This window comes from Nomascus leucogenys, chromosome 1a (genome assembly GCF_006542625.1).
Source record: "Nomascus leucogenys isolate Asia chromosome 1a, Asia_NLE_v1, whole genome shotgun sequence".
NCBI lineage: Eukaryota > Metazoa > Chordata > Mammalia > Primates > Hylobatidae > Nomascus > Nomascus leucogenys.
In genome coordinates, this window is record NC_044381.1 from 64,354,621 (window position 1) to 64,377,186 (window position 22,566).

The 22,566-nt window shown below is 44.3% G+C and overlaps 1 protein-coding gene across 3 annotated transcripts in view; it reads left to right on the forward strand.

The window, feature by feature from the left end:
* Positions 1-22,566, forward strand: part of APBA1 (amyloid beta precursor protein binding family A member 1) — a 242,142-nt gene that overhangs the window by 197,905 nt on the left and 21,671 nt on the right. For all 3 annotated transcript variants that reach the window (XM_003267392.3, XM_030810047.1, XM_030810045.1), the window contains 7 exons: positions 97-136; positions 3,816-3,961; positions 13,588-13,620; positions 14,640-14,726; positions 15,339-15,524; positions 19,461-19,640; positions 22,028-22,240. In XM_003267392.3, the coding sequence (XP_003267440.1) occupies positions 97-136; positions 3,816-3,961; positions 13,588-13,620; positions 14,640-14,726; positions 15,339-15,524; positions 19,461-19,640; positions 22,028-22,240 (885 nt within the window). The remainder of the gene's footprint in view (positions 1-96; positions 137-3,815; positions 3,962-13,587; positions 13,621-14,639; positions 14,727-15,338; positions 15,525-19,460; positions 19,641-22,027; positions 22,241-22,566) is intronic.

Genomic DNA, 22,566 nt, shown 5'->3' on the forward strand with positions numbered 1-22,566 from the left:
GATGATGTATTTATTTTTCATGTTGCATGGATGATTGTATTAATGCATATTTCATTATGCTTTGCTCTTTTTGAAACCTCTTTGTCTTGATTACAGTCAAGAAAAAGCTTGGCTTCATTCCCAACCTACGTTGAAGGTAAGGGTTGAAAAGAAAATATTGAGCACTAAGTCATTCATGAATCTTTTAGCATTGGGGCTTATGAAGCACTGAAATATAAGACAATAGAAGGGAAGAAAGGCCACAAAGTCACTTATTCACAATGTTAACAGTCTTAGGATCTTAGACTCAAAGGATGATAGCTGGGAGCTCAAAATCTCAAAATCCTCCTCACATCTTTGCTCATTATGTGGATGGGGACTCTGAAATTGGAGTCGAAGCTGTGGGCTTTACCCAGTGTCATGCAGCTTAGCAGTGGTCACATTAGATCCAAAACCCAAGTCTCCTTATTCTGTCCCTGTGCAACTTGTACATTCAATAAGAAAAATTCAAGTGGGAATGAACATTAACTAAGGCAGAAGTTTTTGTCTTTTTTAATAAGAAAAACCTTCCCAGCAATTTTCATCTATTACGTGGATGAGCTAGTAATAGTAACAGTTACCGCATGCTTACTCTGCCACGTTCTGTTCTAAGCACCTCCCATGTAATAACTAATTGAATCCTCACTTCAATCCTGTGAAGTGAGTTTTATTATTATCCCCATGTTATAATGAGACAACTGAGGCATCAAGAGGGTAACTTGCCCAAGATCCCACAGTTGGCAGTGCAGAGCCAGGCTATGAATTGGCAGGCTGGCACCATACTTCTTTCTGGAAACCAGTGTCTTTGCAGGGCTGCCACACATGGTTTTGCAGGTTACTCACTGCACAAGGGCACCTACTCAGAGGCCAAGTGGGGCCAAAGTTCAGCCAAGGTCTGCACTCCAGCTGGAGTTTGTACCATGCAAATGGGGCACCAAATCAGGCACCATTTCTCATTCACAAAGAGGCACTCACTCTCTGGCTAGAGGTGATGCTGAGGGTCTACCTGGGTACATTGCCAAGGAGTCTTTTCTGGAGGCCAGAGAACGCCCAGACATCTCTCTGAGGGTGTCTCTGGACTTTGGATACTGTGCATGAACAGTCATTGTGTTCCACTGCCTGGGAAAGGGTTACCAGGGCTCATAAACCTTCATGAACCCTTGGGCTCAAAGCCCAGGACAAGCTCACAGTTTTGGTTTAGTTACTCAGGTTTCTCTCTTGAGTCATTGTAAATTATTTGCATCATTTTTGTGAGGCTCTGAAATTCTGTGAGAGCACTCTGGGAAGTTTTCTGAAGTTTGAAAGCTCCCTTCTTCATATTCACCCCCCAGGCCTAGAGATTTTTCAGGCTCAGCGTTAGCCTGAGTGTGAGGATGTCACGTGTGTGCTCCCTCATCTACAGAGCAATCCAAAGGCAGCACTAAAGGGAAACCACGTTCCGAAAGGTCAAAAGAAAACCTGCAATTCTCTGACATAGGATCATTAAGGGTTTAATTTTTTTTAACTGTGTAAGAATATACTAGCACTGAGCCCAAAGTGAACTTATGAAATTGGGGCTTTTATTTTTCTGGGTGTGGTGCGATCACAGTGACATTCAATTATATTCAATTTCCTGAAAGGATAAATGGCATAAGACCATATCTCAAAATGTGTTTAGGTCGGATATTTGTGTGTCTTGGCTGCTTGGCATTTCTACAGTCATTTAAATATAATTTGGATTGCTTTTAAACATATCCCCATACCCACACTTACTGTAGTCAAAAAGGGACCTTCTCAGTGAATAGCGCCAATAGTGCCAAATCAGAGGATATATGATGTTAGAAGTCCCGTAGAGAAGGTAGTTAATTTTTGTTTTTCTTTTAACATTGATTTTTAAAAACTAGATGGAAGACTTTTAAAAGTTCGTATCCCAGATGAGATCTTTCTTCTCCATATCTGGTTGGCAATAATGATTATGTTTCCATAACACTGTAAATGCATCAGCAGGAACTTATCATAGAAGAACTGACAATCTTTTACTTTATATAAAGTGTAATGTGGATTCAGACCTGTTCATATTTTATATGCTTCCCTGCTATACAACTGAAACTGTATATCATATATAGCCCGAATCCATCTCACATCTATAAAAGATTCACAGCGGGTCCCTGTGGTTGTTGAGTAGAGTGTGCATTACTGGTATGTAGTGGAGGCAGATTTGTCTGTGTACTACTCACAGTGTTAGCCTCGAAGTCTTGCTTGTAAAAATGGAGAATAAGACAAATAATGGGCTTCCTTATTTAATTACTACATAGATGCTTTGTGAAAGCCCTTCCTAAAACACTTTTAATTTCTTTGTTTCAAGAACCACCTTAGTTTTAGACAAATGAGTAGATTATTTTACATCTGTACTCTGATAAGTAGTTCAGCACAGGAAGCAGCTCTGTAAACTCAAGATGAGCTTGATGTTTAAGGATAAAAATAAAAAGCATTTCAGATGAGCCTTCCAAGAGGAAAAAGCAAATTGTTTCCATTACAAGTTATCTAATTTAAGACCCTGAGGTTTTAACAGTGGGTTAAAATGTATATTTTAGTCTCCCCAGATGTACCACTCAAGTCAAATAAAATACACAGGGCCAGGCATGGTGGTTCATGCCTGTAATCTCAGCACTTTGGGAGACTGAGGCGTGCAAATTGCTTGAGCCCAGGAGTCCAAGACCAGCCTGGGCAACATGGCAAAACCCCATCTCTACAAAAACTACAAAAATCAGTTGGGCATGGTAGTGCCTGTAGTTTCAGCCACTTGGGAGGCTGAGGCAGGAGGATCCCTTGAACCTGGGAGGCGGAGGTTGCAGTGAGCCGAGATCACACCACTGTACTCCAGCCTGAGTGACAGAGTGAGACCCTGTCTCAAAAAAAAAGAAAGAAAATAAAATACATATGTTTCAATTGCAGATTAAAATGCCTTTTTAAGGGACTGTTGTACAGTTATATATTAATCACAGACATGTTTTAATTTCGAGTTAGGGTTTACAAGTAATTGTGGTTAGAAACAGGTGCCCCCAGTTAAAATATTTAAAACAGGTTTGACTTAAAAGGCTGGTAAATTAGAACAGAAAATTTGATTTTCTTTGGAATCTGTCTTTGTGTGGGCACAGGCCAAGAACATTACACCCTGTAAGTGAACAAGATTGACAGCGTGGGACCGTGGCTTTGAGGTCATGTTATCTGTCTTGCACAATTGAGGTCAGAGGCCATTACAGGAATCCAGACATTCTGAAACAGATATCTTATTTTTTGTGATCTGTAAATTTGTTTCTTCCATTATGGATTAAATGGAGGAAGAGATATGAATGGGGGGGCAAGTAATAGGAATTGCTGTAAAAAGCTTTTCTAAAAAGACAGCCATCTAGTTACTTAAGCATTTATCCAGCAAATATCTAGTTGATACCACCTGGGTAACAGTAAGACACAAGAGAGTCAGAGGTGAATATGACATGGTCCTTGTCTCCTAAGAGCTCACAGTCTAACAGGAGAAACAGTGTCCTTTATTGCTGAATTGTATGTTCCATATTTAAGTAAATATTTGCATCACTTTCCATAGTAAATGGTTTTAGCGAAGCAAATTATTCTAGAAACTGCCTTCTATTTGAAAATGAGGTGTGGGTGCAGATAGACAGAGATGCCTTAGACCAGCAGGTTGGCTCTGTCTCACCTGTGCCAGCAGTGAGGCATGAGAGAGGGGTGATGTGCCATTGAGGGGGTTGGCAGTCCCCGCCCCAGGATGGCTTCCCTCACTGTGGCTCTATGTGTTACAGTTCCGGGACCCTGCGACCCTGAAGACTTGATCGATGGAATCATTTTTGCCGCCAATTACCTTGGCTCCACTCAGCTGCTCTCAGACAAAACTCCTTCCAAAAACGTGCGCATGATGCAGGCCCAGGAAGCCGTAAGCAGGATCAAGGTGAGGACATCTGGGTGCTCCAGCAGGGACAGTGGGCAGGTGTGGGCACTTGAGCAGTCTACAGCACTGGCCACAACTCCACATGTAGTTTAGAGGAGAGTGGTTTGAGATGACATCACACAGGCAGTGCTTATCCATGTGCCTGTTAACAAAAATTTCCAAAGTCTACTGGAGTCTTTATATACAAACATGATCTATTTAGGTTGTTATAAATAGCCACCTTTGAAAAGTTGATGTAATGAGGAAGGATGCCATTTTGAGTATTATGTCTCAAGTGCAAGACATGTACCACTGGACTTCCACTGACAGCTGGAGGTCAGTGGCAAACAGAGTTGGTTCAAACTAGGTGGCATTGCTTTTGAACCAGTCCATCCTGTTCAAGCTAGATTGAACTGGCTTGCTTCAAGGAAAATGAACTCTTTGATCAAATCTAACCTGGCTAATCTAAAGTCAGTGCAAGGCTAATCCTGTTTAAACTAGTTTGAGCCAGTCGTAACATGTTTGAATCTGTTTAATCAAGACATAAAAGGAACAAGCCTGTTTGATCCAGGAGGAACCACTCTCATCTGGTTTGTCATTCACAACTAGTTTGAACCATCCAGAACTGGTTTATTCTCATGAATAAATGCAGCAACACAGAGCTCTAGAATCTCCACCACAATACCAAAACTACCTAGAATCATGGGCAAAGCAGGACTCCAGGAACACTTAAGGTGCATTCATGTCATCCACATGCCATTGTGCCACCAGCACCTGGAACTACTGGGAAGCCTCCCCAAGCCTTGAGGTCATTGTCACCTAGAGCCCTAGGGACAGCATCGTGGTAGAAGTCTAGGACCAGGTATTTACAGCAAGTTGGAATAGGTTAGGACTTGCAAGATTCTGTTTTATCCAGTTTCAACTGGTCAAAATGGATTCTTCCCTCAAGGAGCCATTCCATATTTCATACCTTCTCTCTCACACACTCCCAGGTTGCACCCTGGTGTTTGTGTGGTAATGTGGAAGGAGAAAGAGGGACAGGTAGACCGCAGTAACTGAGAATCCTTAATCTCGCAATCAAAGAAAAAATTATTCCTTGAGCACTTAGGCATGAAGAGCTGTGCAGGGTCTTGGCAGGGAGGAAAAACAGTAGCTGATAAAGTGAGATCCTTGTTCTCAAGCTCAGCAGCATGAATGAGGGAATGGCAAAGCAAGCCAGGGAGTGTGTGGGGTGTGCCCAAGGAGGAGAGGACAGTGTTAGAGGCCAAGTGCCACCAGAGTGCAGGGGAAGCCTGCAGATGTGAACACCTCTGACCGCTGCCTTCTGCCTGAGAAGTAGAAAGGAACAGTAAGTGACCAGCAATTCCAAGAGGTGCTTGCAGAGGAGAGGCAGTTGGTTTGGGCCTTATGCCCAAGCTGATTCTTATGATAGCCACGTATCCAGACTCTGCCATGTGGTGAATAGTAAACAGCTCATACCATCACCGACACCGTAATTATGATGCCCCTGAACCCTCAGCTGTCCAGTTATCCTGCAGTTCCCAGGTTGCTGTGTAAATGGCCCCACGTCCCTCTCATGGCTTCCTCCTCAGGCTGCTCACTGCCACTCCTGCTGCTGGGGCCTCTGTGTGTCACCCACTGATCTGACCACCTCTCTGTACTTGGAGGAAATGCTTCTCCCCCAAGCTCAGAGCTGGCCCTTCTCTTAACTCCTCCTAGGACAGTAAGCCCATGCCGTAACTTTTGACATGACTACGATGTTTTTATAAACCAGGGAGGAGTGATTTGCAACTGCCTAAAGAGTGGCTGTTGTCACAACCCTGCTAGGCCAGACCTAGTGTCAGGATTACTGATAGGACCTTTTAGTTCCTTCCATGTGTCAGGGATACACTCAGCCACTTCATCTGGGGGACACAAACCTTGCCTGTGCCTCAGAGGCCCTGCTGCCATAAGGCCCATTTCTGTGGTGTTTGTCTTCTTCTAAAATTAGCCTCTCCCAGAATGATGGACAGTGGGAAGGTCCAGTTCTTTTAAGGGAAGCTCCACCCCCAACCCAAGGAGATGTGTCTTGCCCCGTGGCTCCCAACAGGACAACTCCATGGAGACAGTCTGAACTTCATACCTTTTGGGACTTTGAGACTAAACAGTGCTACGGATAGAACATCACCAGGTTCTTGGGGAGCTGCCCATCCAAGCTTGACCTAGTTCCCTTTCACTGTCTTCCCATTTCCACGAAGTGGTGACATTGTGCCAGCAAGTCTCTCCAAGGTCTTCTCCATCTTAATTTAGTTGTCTTCCAGGCACAGCATTCAAAACAACAACCCACAAGCCTCTCAGAGAGAGCCAGCTGCTTTTCAGGCACAGTCACATCCTATTTTGTACAGAGCAGAGAACTTTAAATCAAAGAGACATAGAGACATAGTTCTGACTTCACGTGCCCCATGGTTACCAGATATGCCACCTGGGCTTCCAGGTGAATGGTGCTGTTAGCTTCCCCAAGTTTGGTGGAAGCACAAAAGTCTGGTGTGCCTCACTCAGGGTCTCTGTTAGACAGGGACTGCCTCCATAAGATGTGTTTGGAAATGAGTGGGGCCACCTCTGCTTGTCACCATGACTGGGGGCATTTTCTGGGCCAGAGCCAGGTGTGCTCAAGACCCTATAACGTCCAGGGCAGAGCCACAAAACAAAGATTTTATCTCTACCAAAATGCCAAAGAGCCCCTATCAAGGAATGCTACCAGAGCCCGTTCAGGTGAATCTTCCAGAATAAAGTAGCAGTCTGCCCCCAAAGGAGTACTGAAGACTCCTGAGGTTGAAAACTACATGTTGCTTTGAGATTAGTTTTTTCTAGGTTCTATCCATCAAGGTTTCAAAAATTTTAAGGTTCAGGTTTCATTTGGGACACCTTGTTTATTAGCCCTCCGATAGTTTTGGACTCCTACAGATAGAACATTTATGCCTTTCCAGTCCCCTTATGGCACTTAGGTAGTGCTGAGATGGCCTTACAGGGAAAAAGCAGGCACGGGCACATCACTTGAACGTAAAGCAATGTTCAGGTACACAGCATCCCTGTACCAAAGCTCATCAGTGCCAATTGTATTGTGGGTTATATTTTCTTATTTCCACAGTGGTGTCCTATAGAGGTGTTATTACTTCTTTAAAATCCAGCTGCCTCATAAGAAATCAGAGATTTTACTTCAAAGCTTCCAAAGGATGGGTATCCCGAAGTTCCACAGTTCATTTGAACCAAAAATTAGATGGCTCTGTTGATCAGAACAACCAAGATAGAGGCTTTCTGATTATAAATACATTTTAGACCTGCCTAGAGCGGAATAGGCATCTGGAAAACATAGATTTATTTTTACAAGCAAATTACTCTGGCGTGAGGAATTCATTATAGAGTGGTAAAATTAAATGGTTACATTTCATTTATAACTTATAAGTATCATTTTACAATGTGCGTCTATGCATTGGAAGGAACTGTTGCCTGTCATTAAGTATTTTCTGCTTCATGTTCCTTTTACATCCATTAAAGTGCTCATCAGATTGGTTGACGTTACATCCAGCTAGAAGCCTTTTTTTCCAAGTGTAAGTGGAGATGCCTGTTTAAGTCAGCACTCTCCAAAAAGTGACTGTGTCAGGGAGCATACACGGACTTCATCAATGCAAAGGGAAGCTGGGGCAAAGAGTGTTGATCCTGAGCAGGCTGGGCTGGGCTCAAGTGGAAGGAGCTTGCACCAGGTGCCCACATGTGCCTGGGAGACACTGCTCTGTAAGGAAGATGGTGCCACGCTGCTTCCTAAAGGGAGACTGACCTTTCAGAACAAGTTATTCTAGGCCACCTTGACAGAAAGGACATAGAGCACAGCAAAGCTGCAGACTTTATAGCGTCTGTCCAGGAAGGAAGGAGAAAGTAAAGCTCTGTGGATTTATTTTGCAATCCATTTAGCAATGTCCTTAACCCCAAGCTGATCAGTAATTTCTGGTTTGGCACTTTCACCTAAACAAAGGTGGGGGTAGTTTCCTCCTTTGTTTTCTGATTCCTCCTTCTTCCCTCACTCCCTGCAGGGACCCCCGTTTTGTCCCTCTCTTCCTCTGCCTACATTGTTTGTTTGACCAGATGGACATGGCTGGATGTGAATGAGAACTGCTCACCACGTGCCCTGTATTCGTGGTGCTTTATCTCTGAACAGACACTGACCTTGAAGCTTAGGTTTCCATTTCAAAGTAGTCTTTAATTTCTGTTCAATTTGTCGATTGTGGTGTCTGCCACTCATGTAGTACCAACTGTATACTAAAATTCAACGTTGCTTGTTGGATTTGGACTTGGGGTTTTGAAAATTACTGTTTTCTTAACAAAAAATTTACAAGATTCATTTGCCACATGGAGAGAGAATTTGGAGCTGTGGTTTGGCCAGGTATTTTCTACTTAATGTGAAAAGAAACAAAGGAATTTGGCCCCAAATGCCAACTGTTGTTATGCAGACTCCTGTGATAGGCCCTTTGGGAATAAAAATTAACCAATACACAGTTCTTGAGCTTGAGAAACTTGCATTAAAAACAAGCCAAAAAGAATGTTAGGTAACAATAATACAAGGTAAGCTGAGGGCTCTGAAATTTAAAGGCTTTTCCATCTACCACAATTTAAGAGATGACATATCTGAGCACAATAGCAGAATTAGAAGACATCTGTCATTAAACATTTTTTTTTGTTTTGGTCTTTGGTCCCTCCCTAATGTGTTCATTCTGCCTTTGTTGGTCATCATTTTTGAGAAGTAATATCCTTCCAGAGAGCCCCCATATACCTTAGGGGATTGCATTAGAGCCCTGGTTCTCAAAGCATGATCCCTGGACCGGTAGCATCAGCATTGCCTACGAACTTATTAGAAGTACAGGTTTTCAGGCCCAACCCCAAACCTACTGAGTCAGAAACTCAGAAGGTGGCACCCAGGAGTCTGTGTTTTAACAAACCCTCCAGGAGATTCTACTCTGCACCAGCGTTTGGGAACCACTGCCTTAAAGAAAGGTGGACCCGCCAGTGTGTGAAGCATCTTTCCTCCCACTGTGCCCTGCAGCATTCTAGTCAGGCTAAGTGCTTGTCACTAATAGAGTTCCACTGGCAAATAAGCTCAAGAAAATAGATCTCCTTTTCGGACATTTGCTACAGGTGTCTTCCTCTTAAAGGCTCTGAGAAGTCCTGCACTAAGAAGATGTCACAGCAGCTCCCATAATTACTTGAGCACAGAATACATTGTTACCATGTGATAGATACCTGCTAATTGTCACCATGTGGTAGATACCTGTCAGTAGTAGTATTCTCTGGAACATGTTTTGGGAGAAACTTCTAGAGAGAGCTTTGCCCTATGTGCTGTCAGTCTTTAATGTGCCCTAGATAGAAACACCCCTCTCCCCTAACAACGTGAGACTCATGCCTACCCCCTTTCTAGAGAAAGCCAGACTGGAAGCCAGCACAATGAGCTCACTTGTCTTCCTTGCTCTCCACTGCATCTCCACCTTGCCTTCCACTCTCATTCCCACTTCATTCTCTGCTCTTTAACCAGAAGATAGGGTGGCCTCCTGAGCCCTACCTGAACCACAGAGACTGCTTCATGTCCATCCACCCAGAGTGTGGTGTTTGTGTCTCCATTCTTCCTATATTTGTGAAGCTAATGCAATTAGATTACAAATGGTGTTTAGGTATCTTGTGGTCCATTTTGGCAAGCTGTGCAGCAGCATTTTGGCAAGCAGCATTCATTATCAAATATTCATATATTCATCTTAACTAGCCTGTCCCAAAGATCAGCTTTTTTTCATTCTTTTATGATTTTCTCAAAATTATGATTTCATTATAGAAGTAAAATTTCTATCATTATAGCTTTGCCTAAGTTGTAGCATTTCCCAGCTTCGTTGAAGAAGTCTATGATCAGTAAAGTATTAGGCCCTTCACATGCATTATCTCAATCTCATTTACTCGTCAAAATGGATGGGGTAGAGAACATTGTGAGGTAGGTGTTGTTAACCCCATGGTATAGACAAATGGAGAAGTTTACAGATGACAAGCTTGCCCCAGTTGCACAACTAGGGGTTTACAGTGGAGTGAGATTGCCAGAGTTTGAATCTCTATTCTGCCACTTCACAGCCGTGTGACCTGGGGCAAGTTAATTAGCCTCTCTGTGCCACATTTCCCTCTTCTGAAAAATGAGGATAACATAATGTAGGCAGAAATAACAACATCTACTTAAACCTCGTGTTTCATGGGATTGATCATGGCTTACCACCTAGCACGGTAGTAGCTCACAGGGGTGTTGTAAGCTTTTACACTGATTTATGTGAAATACTTCGAAGGATTCTGGCACATAGCAAGTTCTCAGTCAATGTCAGTGGGGAGAGAAAAGACAGAACAGTCAGGAGCATCCCTGGCACGACTAATCTAGAGTGTGTTAACAATGGCAGAAACTCAGTACACATTGTGGATGGAGTAAGTGGGTGGGTGGTGCTGCAGTTTGTCCTTTGCACCACACCCCGCCATGTGGTAAACCATGATCAATCCCATGAAACACGAGGGTTTAAATAGATGTTGTCATTCCTGGCTTTAAAATGCATGCTGGCCTTATGTTTCTCTTGGACCCCTTTCTGCTACCCTAATTTCTCATTCTGGCTCCAACTCTCCCATCTTCTGTGATGTTATATTTAAATTTTAAATTATAATTTGTTGCAGGGGACTTGGATATCATGAGTGATTTAAAGATGGTATTACTCTAAATCCACAGAATATTTTTAACTTCATAAAAACTGTTTCAGGCCAGGCACAGTGGCTCACGCCTGTAATCCCAGCACTATGGGAGGCCAAGGCGGGTGGATCACTTGAGGTCAGGAGTTTGAAATCAGCCTGGTCAACATGGTGAAACCCCGTCTCTACTAAAAATACAAAAATTAGCCGGGTGTGGTGGCGCATGCCTGTAATCCCAGCTACTCAGGAGGCTGAGGCGCGAGAATTGCTTGAACCTGGGAGGCGGAGGTTGCAGTGAGCTGAGATGGCACCACTGCACTCTAGCCGGGGTGACAGAGCGAGACTCTGTCTCAAAAAAAAAAAAAAAAAAGTTTCAGAATACCTTTCATGAAACTCAATTTGCCTTGCCTTTTGTATCCTCTTCCTCAACACCAGTTCCAGAAAAAAAAAAAAAAAATGGGTACTCCAGTGATGGTGGAACCTATTTTCTTTTGTAAGAGTTATTTCAAATCGGCTCCCTAGAATTGAAGAATTTTGACCAACAGCTGTTAGGGTTTGGTATCCGAAGTAATGGAAATTCCTATATTACTGCCATATCATTTCAGGAGAGGTAAAAAAACAAACATTAAAGATCTCCCAGCTGTCAGTTATGCAGATTATAACTGATGCCAGTCAGAACATCCCTGGCCAGACTCTGGGATTCCACACGGGAATCCTCGTGGTGTGGCATGGCATAACATCAGCATAGGGTCACTTCTCAGATGCAGAAATATTCCCGCTGTAATGTGCAGCAGTCAGGATGACAGAGTTGCTACCTTCAGACTTTTTCAGAGCAGACTGTTCACTGTGAACTCATGGCCACCAGTAAGAACAGCAGGGCATCTGTGTGGGAGTGCGGTTGCCCTGGTTTCCCGGGTGTACCAGAGATTCGCTATGTGGTGTCTGGATGGCTCACTCATCTAGTTTCTCTAAAATGAGGTAGTATAGGCAACATATTTTAGTCACTAATGAAACAGAGATGTGCTGCTGAGAGCAGAGGAGCTTTTCTACCAGGTGAGTACCCAGGAATGTGAGAGAGCAGTTCTTCCTCCACCCCACTCCCATTACCACAACAGCATCTGCAGTTCGGCCATTGACTCGCCATTATTTGTACAAGATCTGTATAAATAGCAAGCCTTAGCAAAAGGCAAGAAATTGCATCATGACCTAGGTCAATTATAATCATATAACAGCAAACACAAATATAGTGCTTCGAATGTATGAGGCACTGTTTGAAGAGCTTTGCCTGTATTCATTTTGTCCTCAAAATATCCCTGTGAGGTAGACACTATTTTTATCTTCATTTTACAGATGAAGAAACTGAGGCACAGAGATGTTCAGTGGCTTGCCTCAAAGTCACACAGCTAGTAAGTGGCAGAGCCAGAACTTGGTAGAAAATCTAGCCCCACTCTGCTTTTATCAACTATGCTGTCTTTTAATTGTGAGCAAAAGAGAGAATGGTACATCCGTTTTTAGTTAGGTGTAAACTACATTAATATTACACAAATTTAAGGCAAGAAGTATTACTAGAGGTAAAAAGGGAGGACAATGAAAGGATCAACTTATCAAGCAGGCATACCATCCTACTTATGTGCACACCTTATAACATAGCTGTAAGATAAAGTAAAGTGACAGAATCAGGATACACAGACAAATCCACATAACAGCTGGAGGTTTTAAAACACTCAATAAATGATGGAACAAGCAGATTAAAGAACCAGCAAGTACACAGAAGGTTTGAACAATACTCTTAACCAATTTAATTGACCTAATTGTCATTGATCGAACACTGTCCCTAACAACTACGGAATGCATATTTTGAAGTCCACATGACATATCCACCAAAGTCAGTCATGTGCTGGACCATACAGCTAAGCCTCAGCATATTTCAAAAGATTGACATACAGACTGTGTTCTCTGACCACAGTGGAATTAATTCCAAAATCGGTAGAAAAAGATAACTAGAGGCCAGGCGCGGTGGCTCGAGCCTGTAATCCCAGCACTTTGGGAGGCCGAGGCAGGTGGATCACCTGAGGTCGGGAATTTGAGACCAGGCTGGCCAACATGGAGAAACCCCATCTCTACTAAAAAATGCAAAAATTAGCCAGGCGTGGTGGCGCATGCCTATAATCCCAGCTACTCGGGAGGCTGAGGCAGGAGAATCTCTTGATCCTGGGAGGCAGAGGTTGTGGTGAGCCAAGATCATGCCATTGCGCTCTAGCCTGGGCAACAAGAGCGAAACTCCATCTCAAAAAAAAAAAAAAAAAAAAGATAACTAGAAAATCCCCAAATGTATCAAAATTAATAAAACAATTCTAAATAATCCAAGGTTCTAGGAAGAAATTGCAGTGGAAATTTGGGAAAAAAATTTAATGGAATAATGATTAAATTGAAGCACAAAAATTTGTGGAATACATCCAAAGCAATGTTTAGAGGGAGATTCATAGCTTTGAATATCAGAATAAAGTTTGAAAAGCCATAATTTTTTATCTCAGGAAGCTGAGAAGTCAGCAAATTAAACCCAAAGAAAGTAGAAGGAAATAAAGATCTATGCTGAAATCAGTGAAATAGAAAACCAGGCGTACAATAAAGAAAATTAACAGAACCAAAACTTGTTTCTTTGGAAAGATCAGTCACAATTAAGTATAAGAAGCACCGCAACACATTTCCTTTGTCTCACTTCACCACTTCCCACATACTAAATTCTGAATTACGACATTGATTATCTTTAGACTGGGATTTTTAAAAGCCAGTCCTCCTCCCACAGAAATGCTTTATGCCACTATTCAGTATTAGTTTGTCAATTCCCTTTTTGACTTTGAGTCTCTGCAAATTCTTTCTAACTATTCTCCTGTCTCTGTTTGTTCCATGCTAAGCAGATGGCCCAGAAATTAGCCAAAAGCAGGAAGAAGGTGCAGTACAAACAACTTCATCAGCTTGGTGTTATGCCTGTTCTTTTCATTCGTTTCTGTTTTACCTTTTTATTTTTTCGTGTTTTTGTTTTCTGCATCCAGCAAGTTTTTGTTCAGATTTCTTTTTGAACCGCCCCATAAGCCAGCGTTTCTCAAAACTCAGTTGCCGAAGGTGGCCGTTTTCTGTTGCTCATTAGTCATTTCACTTCAGAGGAACGACAGGGAGCAGATTGGAGATGCTAAATGAATTGTATAGTAGTATGGAAGTTCCAAACATTCAGGAGCATCGATGTGGCAGGGACTTGAGTCTGTTCGATTATAGTTATGCTTGATTTGTGGATTTGTCAGATTGCTGGATGCAAAAAAAAAAAACTCGCTAATAACCACACATGTACAGAGTTAAGCCCTAAATGAACCAGACTGTGCTTTTTGGTTGTGGAGCTTCTAGGTGCTTATGAACTACTACTACTCCTGGGACGTTGAGGCATTGGGCTCTTTCTTAATGGGGTGGCTTCAGGACTGCTTCTGTGTTGCTGGGTGGTGTGTAAACATAAAGACCCTCTTACCAGAACTGCATCCAAATGGCTTCATTTGCAGCTGCTATAAACATTGTCTCCCATCGGCTCAAGCAGAGGCAAATTCTAAGTGACTTCCCCAAGGTCTTTTGGTATGAGTTTTTTGCCCTATTTCTTCAATCTGTTGGGCTCCAAAACCCTTACAAAGAGGGCCACTTGCCATCATCGTTCAAAGAGTGAAATCTACTGCAGTGAGTTACTGCTTCTATATGGGAGGAAGAAAAGGGGATTCTGCATTTTTCCCTGTAACCTAGAGGTGCTAACTCTTGTCCATGTGTCCATCCACTGTGTGGTACCTTCAGCTTTGGCAGTTTAACCCTAGAGTCTGTATTGCTGTTCTGGTGACTGTGTCTTGGTGCCTCTGTGTGAGCTAACCTGACTCCTTCTGCATCAGGGTCAGGGTAGTGTGGTCAAACTTTCCCTTGGTGCATTTTTTCTTCTCAGGCTCCTGAAGGCGAATCTCAGCCAATGACTGAAGTGGATCTCTTCATTTCTACCCAGAGAATCAAAGTGCTGAACGCCGACACGCAGGTATCAGCTGGCTTCCACCTTTCCCAAGGTGAAGCTTAATGGCATCGTAACTCAGAGATGCATGTGTCTGTAGAGCAGCTGTCCCCAGATTCTGGGCCCCAGTGAGCTAGAAGGTGGTGTTCACAGTGCCTGCTGCTGGGTGGGGTTTGGGATTGCTTTCTTAAAGCCCAAAAATGCCCCTAAGACATGGATGATGTTTAGCATTTTCAGAAATTTTAATCAGAGAATTCATTAATGTGAACAAATTCGTCTTTTAAGAAATTGTGTTTAAAATCTGTCTTACATTCATGCACACAGAAACAGCCGTGCCATTTTGATTTTTGTGTCTTTTTTTTTAAAAAACTTCTCCACAAGAGATTCTACTGTTTGGAATTTCTTATTTCTTTTCACCTGCCACAGATCATTTCCTGCTCTTGATTAGCCAAGGGAAATGCCCTCAGGCCTGGGTGGGTATCCGTTGGGTATCCACTGATCCCTCAGCATAGGCTTTGCAGTGAGTCCTGGAGCCCGCCCTGCATGTGAACCATACTTGACTGGCTGTAGGGTGGCAGGCGCTCTCTTAGGTCATTAGATGCTGAGCTGGACTTACCCGCCCTCTCCTCCTGCCTCCAGGAGACAATGATGGACCACCCTCTGAGGACCATTTCCTACATTGCGGACATTGGGAACATCGTTGTGCTGATGGCCCGCCGGCGGATGCCTCGCTCCAACTCCCAGGAGAACGTGGAAGCATCCCACCCATCCCAGGATGGGAAAAGGCAGTACAAGATGATCTGCCACGTCTTCGAGTCTGAGGATGTAAGCGTTGCTTCCTTTGATCTCCTTCTGGGTTAGGTTCTCTTGACTTCTCAGAACCTGTTTCAGTCTAATTCATCACACATGAAGCATGTATTTATTGTGCACGTACTGTGTGTCAGGCACTGTTCCAGCACTAGAGATACAAGGCTGAATAAAACAGGGTACTCATCGCAAGGGCTGAAAGGAGACAAAATCAATAGGTAAATATACTTAATGTAAAATTGGGTAGTGGGGAGTGCTCCACAGACAAATAAAACAGGGTCAGGGGATGGAGGGACAGGGGCTATATCAGGTAGGGTGATCAACAAAGCCCTCACTCGAGGAGATGACCTTGGAGCAGAGACCTGAATAAAGTGAGAATGAGGAAGGAGCAAATGCGAAGGCCCTGAGGCAGGGGCTAGCTGCGTTTCCCTTTGAGGAAGGGAAAGGAGGCCGAGCTATTAGAGACTTTGGGATGAGGTGAAGAGTAGGAAGAATTTGGCACCCCCTGTAGGGGTTTGAGCAGGTCTGTCCAAGCATGAGGGCATTTTGGGAGGACAGTTCTTTGTGGTCCAGGACCATCCTCTGGGCTACAGGAAAGTTAGCATCCCTGTCCCTCCCCAGCAAACAGCAGGAGCACTGCCCACCCCAGTCCTTAGGAAAACCTGCTCCTTTTCCTGGCACAAAGCCAGTGGTTCCTAAGCTCCATTTCTCTGGGTGATGCAGTCAACAGAGAAAATTTGTTTACAACAGAAGCCATTCTGTCATTTGGCCTACTTTCAGGCTTGTAACCCAAACTGCTAGTGAGGCCACCAGGCTGCAAATTGCATTAGCACCTGAGCTGCTCCCAGGTGCTCCCCTACCTCTCCCTGCCATCCTGGGCCTCAGCAGGCCTCAGAAGCTGCCCCCCAGGGGAGGCCACAGCCCCATAGTAATTTTTAATAGCAGAAAACTCACCCACCCACTGAGGGCCATTGCTTTTGACTGTGCTCATTTTTCCTCCTGACACAGAGGAATAGGCTCTGTTTCTCACATGGAGCACGGAGTCCTGATCTGGGAAGAGAAGATAGCGTCTGGTAGCCTTGGTTCCTTCAAAGAGGCCCTTCTTCTCCAGTACAGCATTCGTCTAGCTGCAGAAATTGCCTTCCTCTGGGAAGTTAGTTGTCAGCAGCCATCCTGCTTTTTTCTCCGGGGAACCAGAGCTGTCGTGGCTGTGGGCACAGAGAGGAGGAGATGCTGACACTTACTGTCACCATCTTTATTGGTCATGTTCTCTAGAAAGCAGCCACAGGACAAGGTCACTGGGAGGACAGAGAGCTGAAATACCTCTGCCTGCCATTCTCCCTACTGTCCCTGTAAAGCTGAGGCCAACATACAAACGGGGAAAATGAGTTTTAGGAGGTTCTCAGAAAGTTCCAAAAGAGTGAAAATTTGGACTTGTAAGCCTCCTGTGTCCTGCAGGCCAGCAAAAAGATGGAGTTACAGGGATCGAGGATCACTGTAGGCCCCACTGCTACCTCCATCTGGCTGGAGCTCATAGGGAGGGGTTTCTTCTCCTTGGGGTACCCTTGGATCCATCAGGGAAGAAAAGAAAGATTGGAGAAGCAAGAGGTAGGCAAGAGTGGACCTGGGAATCTTACCCCTTTGCTTTCACTAGAGCAGGGCCAGAGTGTGCTGGCTCCAGAACTGGGCAAGCTGAGCTTGAGTCCTTCCTCATCCAAGCTGTGCAGCCACTAAGCCTCAAGTTCCTCTTCTGCAGGACGATAGTACCTCCCTCGCCAGGCTGCTGTGGCACTCTCATAGATATTGCAGTTAAAGCTTGATGTGTGGCACATGGCTAGTGGTCCATAAATCTCAGTAGCCAGTGTATTCACCAGGGGCATCCACTAATGATGATCAGGAAGTCTATTGGTCACATTCCCAGGCATATATTTTTCAGTTTGTCTACGTGTACCTCTCTGATGCCGAAAGCAATGCCTTACTCCTTCCAGTTTTACAAAAGGTAGACGGTGGTAGTTCTTGATGTGATTTGTAAAGTCATCAGATTCTCACAGGAAAGTTAAGTATTTCTTTTCCCATAGCCAGCCACAGGGAAAGTTCCCATTTTGCTGTTAATAAGGTGCTTTTACCAACATTTAGGAAAGGTGGGTAAAGAGGAGTGGAGGTTAGAATTGTGTTTTTAAAGCACTGCTCTAGAGATTTTCTGGTTTGGCTTTGTTTTTCTGCCCATCAGAATTTCACAGAGAAGCCGTCCGGTGTGGTGGGCAGGAGGATGAGCTCTGGATTCAGCCCCCAGCCCCTTCTCAGGAAGTGTGCAGTTTAACCCCTCAACCTCCATATCCTGGTCTACCCAATGGGGACACTAATACAGATCCATAGTTCCAAAGTCGAGAAAGCTCTGAGAAACAAAAGGGATTTTTGAAGTCAGGTGGCTGATAAACCTGCCTTGCCTGCCAGGAGGCCGTTTATAGGATTTGTCCAGCTTACCATGAATCTTACAGATTTTGCCACAGAAATGTTACTGTGCTCTGTGTACTTCCCCAGACCCTAAAGGGGGTTATGGCACAATGTACAGTATTTGCACCCTGCTACCTTTCTAAAATTGGAAAAGTTTTGAATTCTGAAGCAGAGCCTCTGGCATTCCAAGTGAAGGATTGTGGACCAGTCATACTAATAGCTGTCATAGAATTGATATGCAGATTCAGTGATGGTCCTTGTATAGCATTTACTTTTCATAGCATATACCTTGTATAGCATTTACTGCAGCATAGCCACATGAGAAGTGCTCAGTTGCTCTTGGCTGTCTGGATTAATAATGTTGCTTGATTAATGCAGGGAAAAGCTATCAAAACCCAGTGTAGAAGCCAGTGCCACCTCCTGCAAGCTGTGTGACCTTGGGAGGTTCCTTTGTGTCTCTGGGCCTCCATCTCCTCAACTGGAAAATGCAGGGTTGGACCAGTCAGAGTTCTCAACTCTGTTAGACCCAACACTCTCTTTCTACAATAAATATTTTATTAATGACCCATTACTATCCTGAAATGAAATTAATAGCTAATATAACCTCCTCTATTGAAAAATCTTTCCCAGAATAATCAAATTATGGCCATAAATATAATATAAAGGAAAGCAAACCAAAATAAAACCATATTACAATACGTATTAATAAATGCTCTGGCGCAACCATTCTGAAAGGCATAATGAGTTAGATGCTTATATCTACTTGACTAAGCTTGGATGTAGGAGAACACAGTGTGCAGTGAGATATCGTAAACTTTCCAGTTGACATTTCAAATTGAGGGCTAAATAATATGTAGGTATCTACAAGCACATGCAGAATCACCATGCACAACAGCACACGTGCAAGTTGATAGGGATGTGATTTATCAGCAACACAGATATCACAGCGGCACTGATGTTGATGATTTTCCAAAGTCATGAAGTTTCCTCTTGGTGAAGTACTGAATTAAGCAAAATAACATCTTCTCTCAATTCACACGGTATTATTCTTGAAATGTTCGATGTGTATTAGAGCCACACAAAGTCTTTGTGTTTATGTATAAATTGGAGTTGAATCCTGGACTCAGGTAACTGTAAACAAGTATTGCATGCACATGAATGTCCAGTGGGATCTGTGAAGATGGTGCAGGGTATAGAATGACTCATCACTGTATCGAGCTGTTTTTTGCATTGCAGGATATTCAGCATCTCCGACTCCTGTCTGCTGAATGCCGGTAGCTCTCTTATGATCATTGTCATAATCAAAAACATCCCCAGTCTTTCTGAAAATTGCCCCTGGTGGGCACTGGTAGCCCCACGTAGAACCACTGGCCCAGCAGGCGTGATGTCTAGAGCTTCCTCAGACTCCAGGAGGGCCATTGTTCAGGTGGGAAGTGCGCTAGGCCGCTCACCAGGTGCACTGCCCTGCTGACCATCTTTCCTCTCTGGCTGCTGTTCCAGGCTCAGCTGATTGCACAGTCCATCGGACAGGCATTTAGCGTGGCATACCAGGAATTCCTCAGGGCCAATGGGATTAACCCCGAAGATCTCAGCCAGAAGGAGTATAGTGACCTGCTCAATACCCAGGACATGTACAACGATGACCTGATCCACTTCTCCAAGTCGGAAAACTGTAAAGATGTGGGTACTTTCCTGAAGCTGTTCTCCAGGCTGGGTCAGCTGGGCAGGGGCTTGGAAAGGGGGGCACCCTGCCGCAGAAGTGAAGGGAGATCAAGAGTGAGGAGTGCTGTATTGGCGGGACATCATGAAGTTGCTAACCCCCATCTCTCGCTCCCCACTCTGGGGCCCTGTCATGAAATGCTATTGTGGACAGGTATAAACAGAGAGGCAGCACATCCTCTGCTCCTGGTCATCCTGAGCTAAGTTTTGGGTGGGTCCCAGAGGCAGATAGGACCTGAACTCTGCCTGTACAAACCCTGCAATCTAGGTAAGGGCACTGAAAAAGTTAAATGATGGTGCCAGGTACAGGCACTAATCAAAGCCAACTACACTTGGACAAACAGAGAAGATCTCAAGTTTCAGACAAGAGATGCTGTGCTTCTCTGGGAATGGCCTGTGGCTTCAAACTGAGCTATTCAGGAATGCCTGTAGGAAGATGAGCCTATCCAAGCTGTTCTGGTGATCTGAGGATTGTAGGGGCAAGCCAAGGGTGGGGGTCTGTGGAATGGTTGGAAGCCTGGAGGTCAGAAAGCTCCACATTTGTCTAGAGAATGAGGAAGTACAGTTTGGCTAGAGCAGGAGGTAGGCACAGGAAAGGAGATAGATGGGCCTGAGATCTGGGTCAGAACTGGAGGGCCTGCAAGTCCAGCTGAGGGGTTTGGACTTGATCCCACAGGTAAGAAGAAATTTTAATGAGAAACTGATCATTTGATCCACTGGGGTCTGTCAGGTGTCTTAGGTCAGATTCCCCAGAGGCAGAGCCTGAGGCAGGGATTCTTGTCACAGAGGTTTGTTGGGAGAGTGCCTCAGAACAGAAGGGATGTGGGAAGCTTGGTGGTGGGACACCAAGTAAGGGTGTGGTCTCCTGGACATGAGCTTCCTTCTGTCCCAGAGGGAAGCTCCATGACACAGATTGCAGGACAGATTTGTCTTACCTTGGAGCAAGAGAGCTGGCAAGCCTTTGTACCCCATGCTGGTCATTGGCCAAGGCTGGACAGGGGGTATATGAATTTGCTAGGGCTGCTGTCACAAAGTACCATGGACTGGGTGGCTTCAAGAACAGAAACCTATTGTCTCACAGACCTTGTGGCCAGAAGTCCAAAAGGAAGGTGTTGGTAGCATTGGTTCCTTCTGAGGGCCGTGAGAGAAGAATCTGTTCCAAGCCTCTGTCTTTGGCTTGTAGACGGCTGTCTTCACCCTGTGTCTTCACATCATCCTTTCTCTGTGCATGTCTCTATGTCCAAATTTCCTCTTCTTTTTTTGATACCCATGACAGACAACCATTCCTCTTCTTACATAAGGACACAAGTAATATTGGATTAGAGCCCATATTAATCACCTCATTTAAAATTGGTTACCTCTGTTAAGACCTTATCTCCAAATAAAGTCACAATCTAAGTCAAAGGCACTGGGGGTTGGTAATTCAACACACAAATTTTGGGGGGACATAATTCAACCTTAACAGAATGTGTCTGCCTTTCAGCTAAGGACAGTTCTCTAGGGAAGGGGCTGACTGTAAGCTTCAGCAGCTGGGAGAAGCAGACACTAACCTGTGAAGGGGACTTTTTCAAGCCCCCCAAATATACACATACACACTCTTTGTTGGATGCTTCCAAGAGGTGCAGTACCTTTTAGTGGCATCTCTGCAGGCCTCCCCAGAGTGCAAGTATCCAACATCAACCCCTGTCTTCTCTGCCCTGCCAGTGAAGGTTGTGAAAAGTCTGTGTATCCAGGATATGCACTTCCTGTGTGCACACCCAACCTTTTGGTTGTGATAACTTCAGCATCACTTTTTTTTCTTTTTTCTCAACTTTCTCCTTGCAGAGAAGTGTTTCTGTGTGTTTATTTAACTCAAGAAACTTAAATGTCAGAGTGAACTGGGGAAGCACTGTGGGAGGGGGAACCTGCACTTGGAATTTGAAAAGCTATTTGTAGAAACCGTAACACACCACCCACCCACAGAGCCTCTTCCCCTGCCACTGAGGACAGGACTGAAGAAATTAAAAAAAAACTGGTGGTCCTCATGGTTGTGTGCTGAGGCAAGTTTGCTTATGTGAAACAAGAGTAATGAAGAAATTAAAAAAAACTGGTGGTCCTCATGGTTGTGTGCTGAGGCAAGTTTGCTTATGTGAAACAAGAGTGAATTACAAAAGAGTGTAGACCTGTGTGAATTCATTTCTTAAAAACTCCAAATATGCGGAATGCTGAGAAGACAGGAACTCATCTGGGTTGGTGTCCCCAGGGAAGTGTCTTTCTTTAGGTGAGACAGGAATGGGGGAGAGGCTTTGATTTCTACCTACCCCAGATGGTCGCTGATGCAGGCTTTCTAAATGTTTTTCTCCTTCCAGGTTTTCATAGAGAAGCAGAAAGGAGAAATCCTAGGTGTGGTGATTGTGGAGTCTGGCTGGGGATCCATCCTCCCTACCGTGATCATTGCCAACATGATGCATGGTGGCCCTGCAGAGAAATCTGGGAAGCTGAATATCGGTGACCAGATCATGTCCATTAATGGCACCAGCCTGGTAGGCCTGCCTCTGTCCACCTGCCAGAGCATTATTAAGGTATCTGAATATGGGGAAAATCAGCTGCTGTGGTAAACCTCAAGTGATATGAAGTGTGACCCCCATCCAGTCATTAATGTATATGAACATATTCAAGTGTCAGGCACCAAGGAAGACACAAACACAAAAGCCGTGGACTTGCACTCAGGAAGCTTACCATCAAGTTACCATTTACAGATTCTTCCCTGAAATCAATTTAGATCAGGGGAAGTGTATTTGGTTCACATTACACTACTTTCTGATAGCAGCATGTCCATCACTAGTCAATCACAGCACTCTCCCACTAAGCCCAGACTCAGCCTCAACAGAAATGGCCTCAGCTTGGG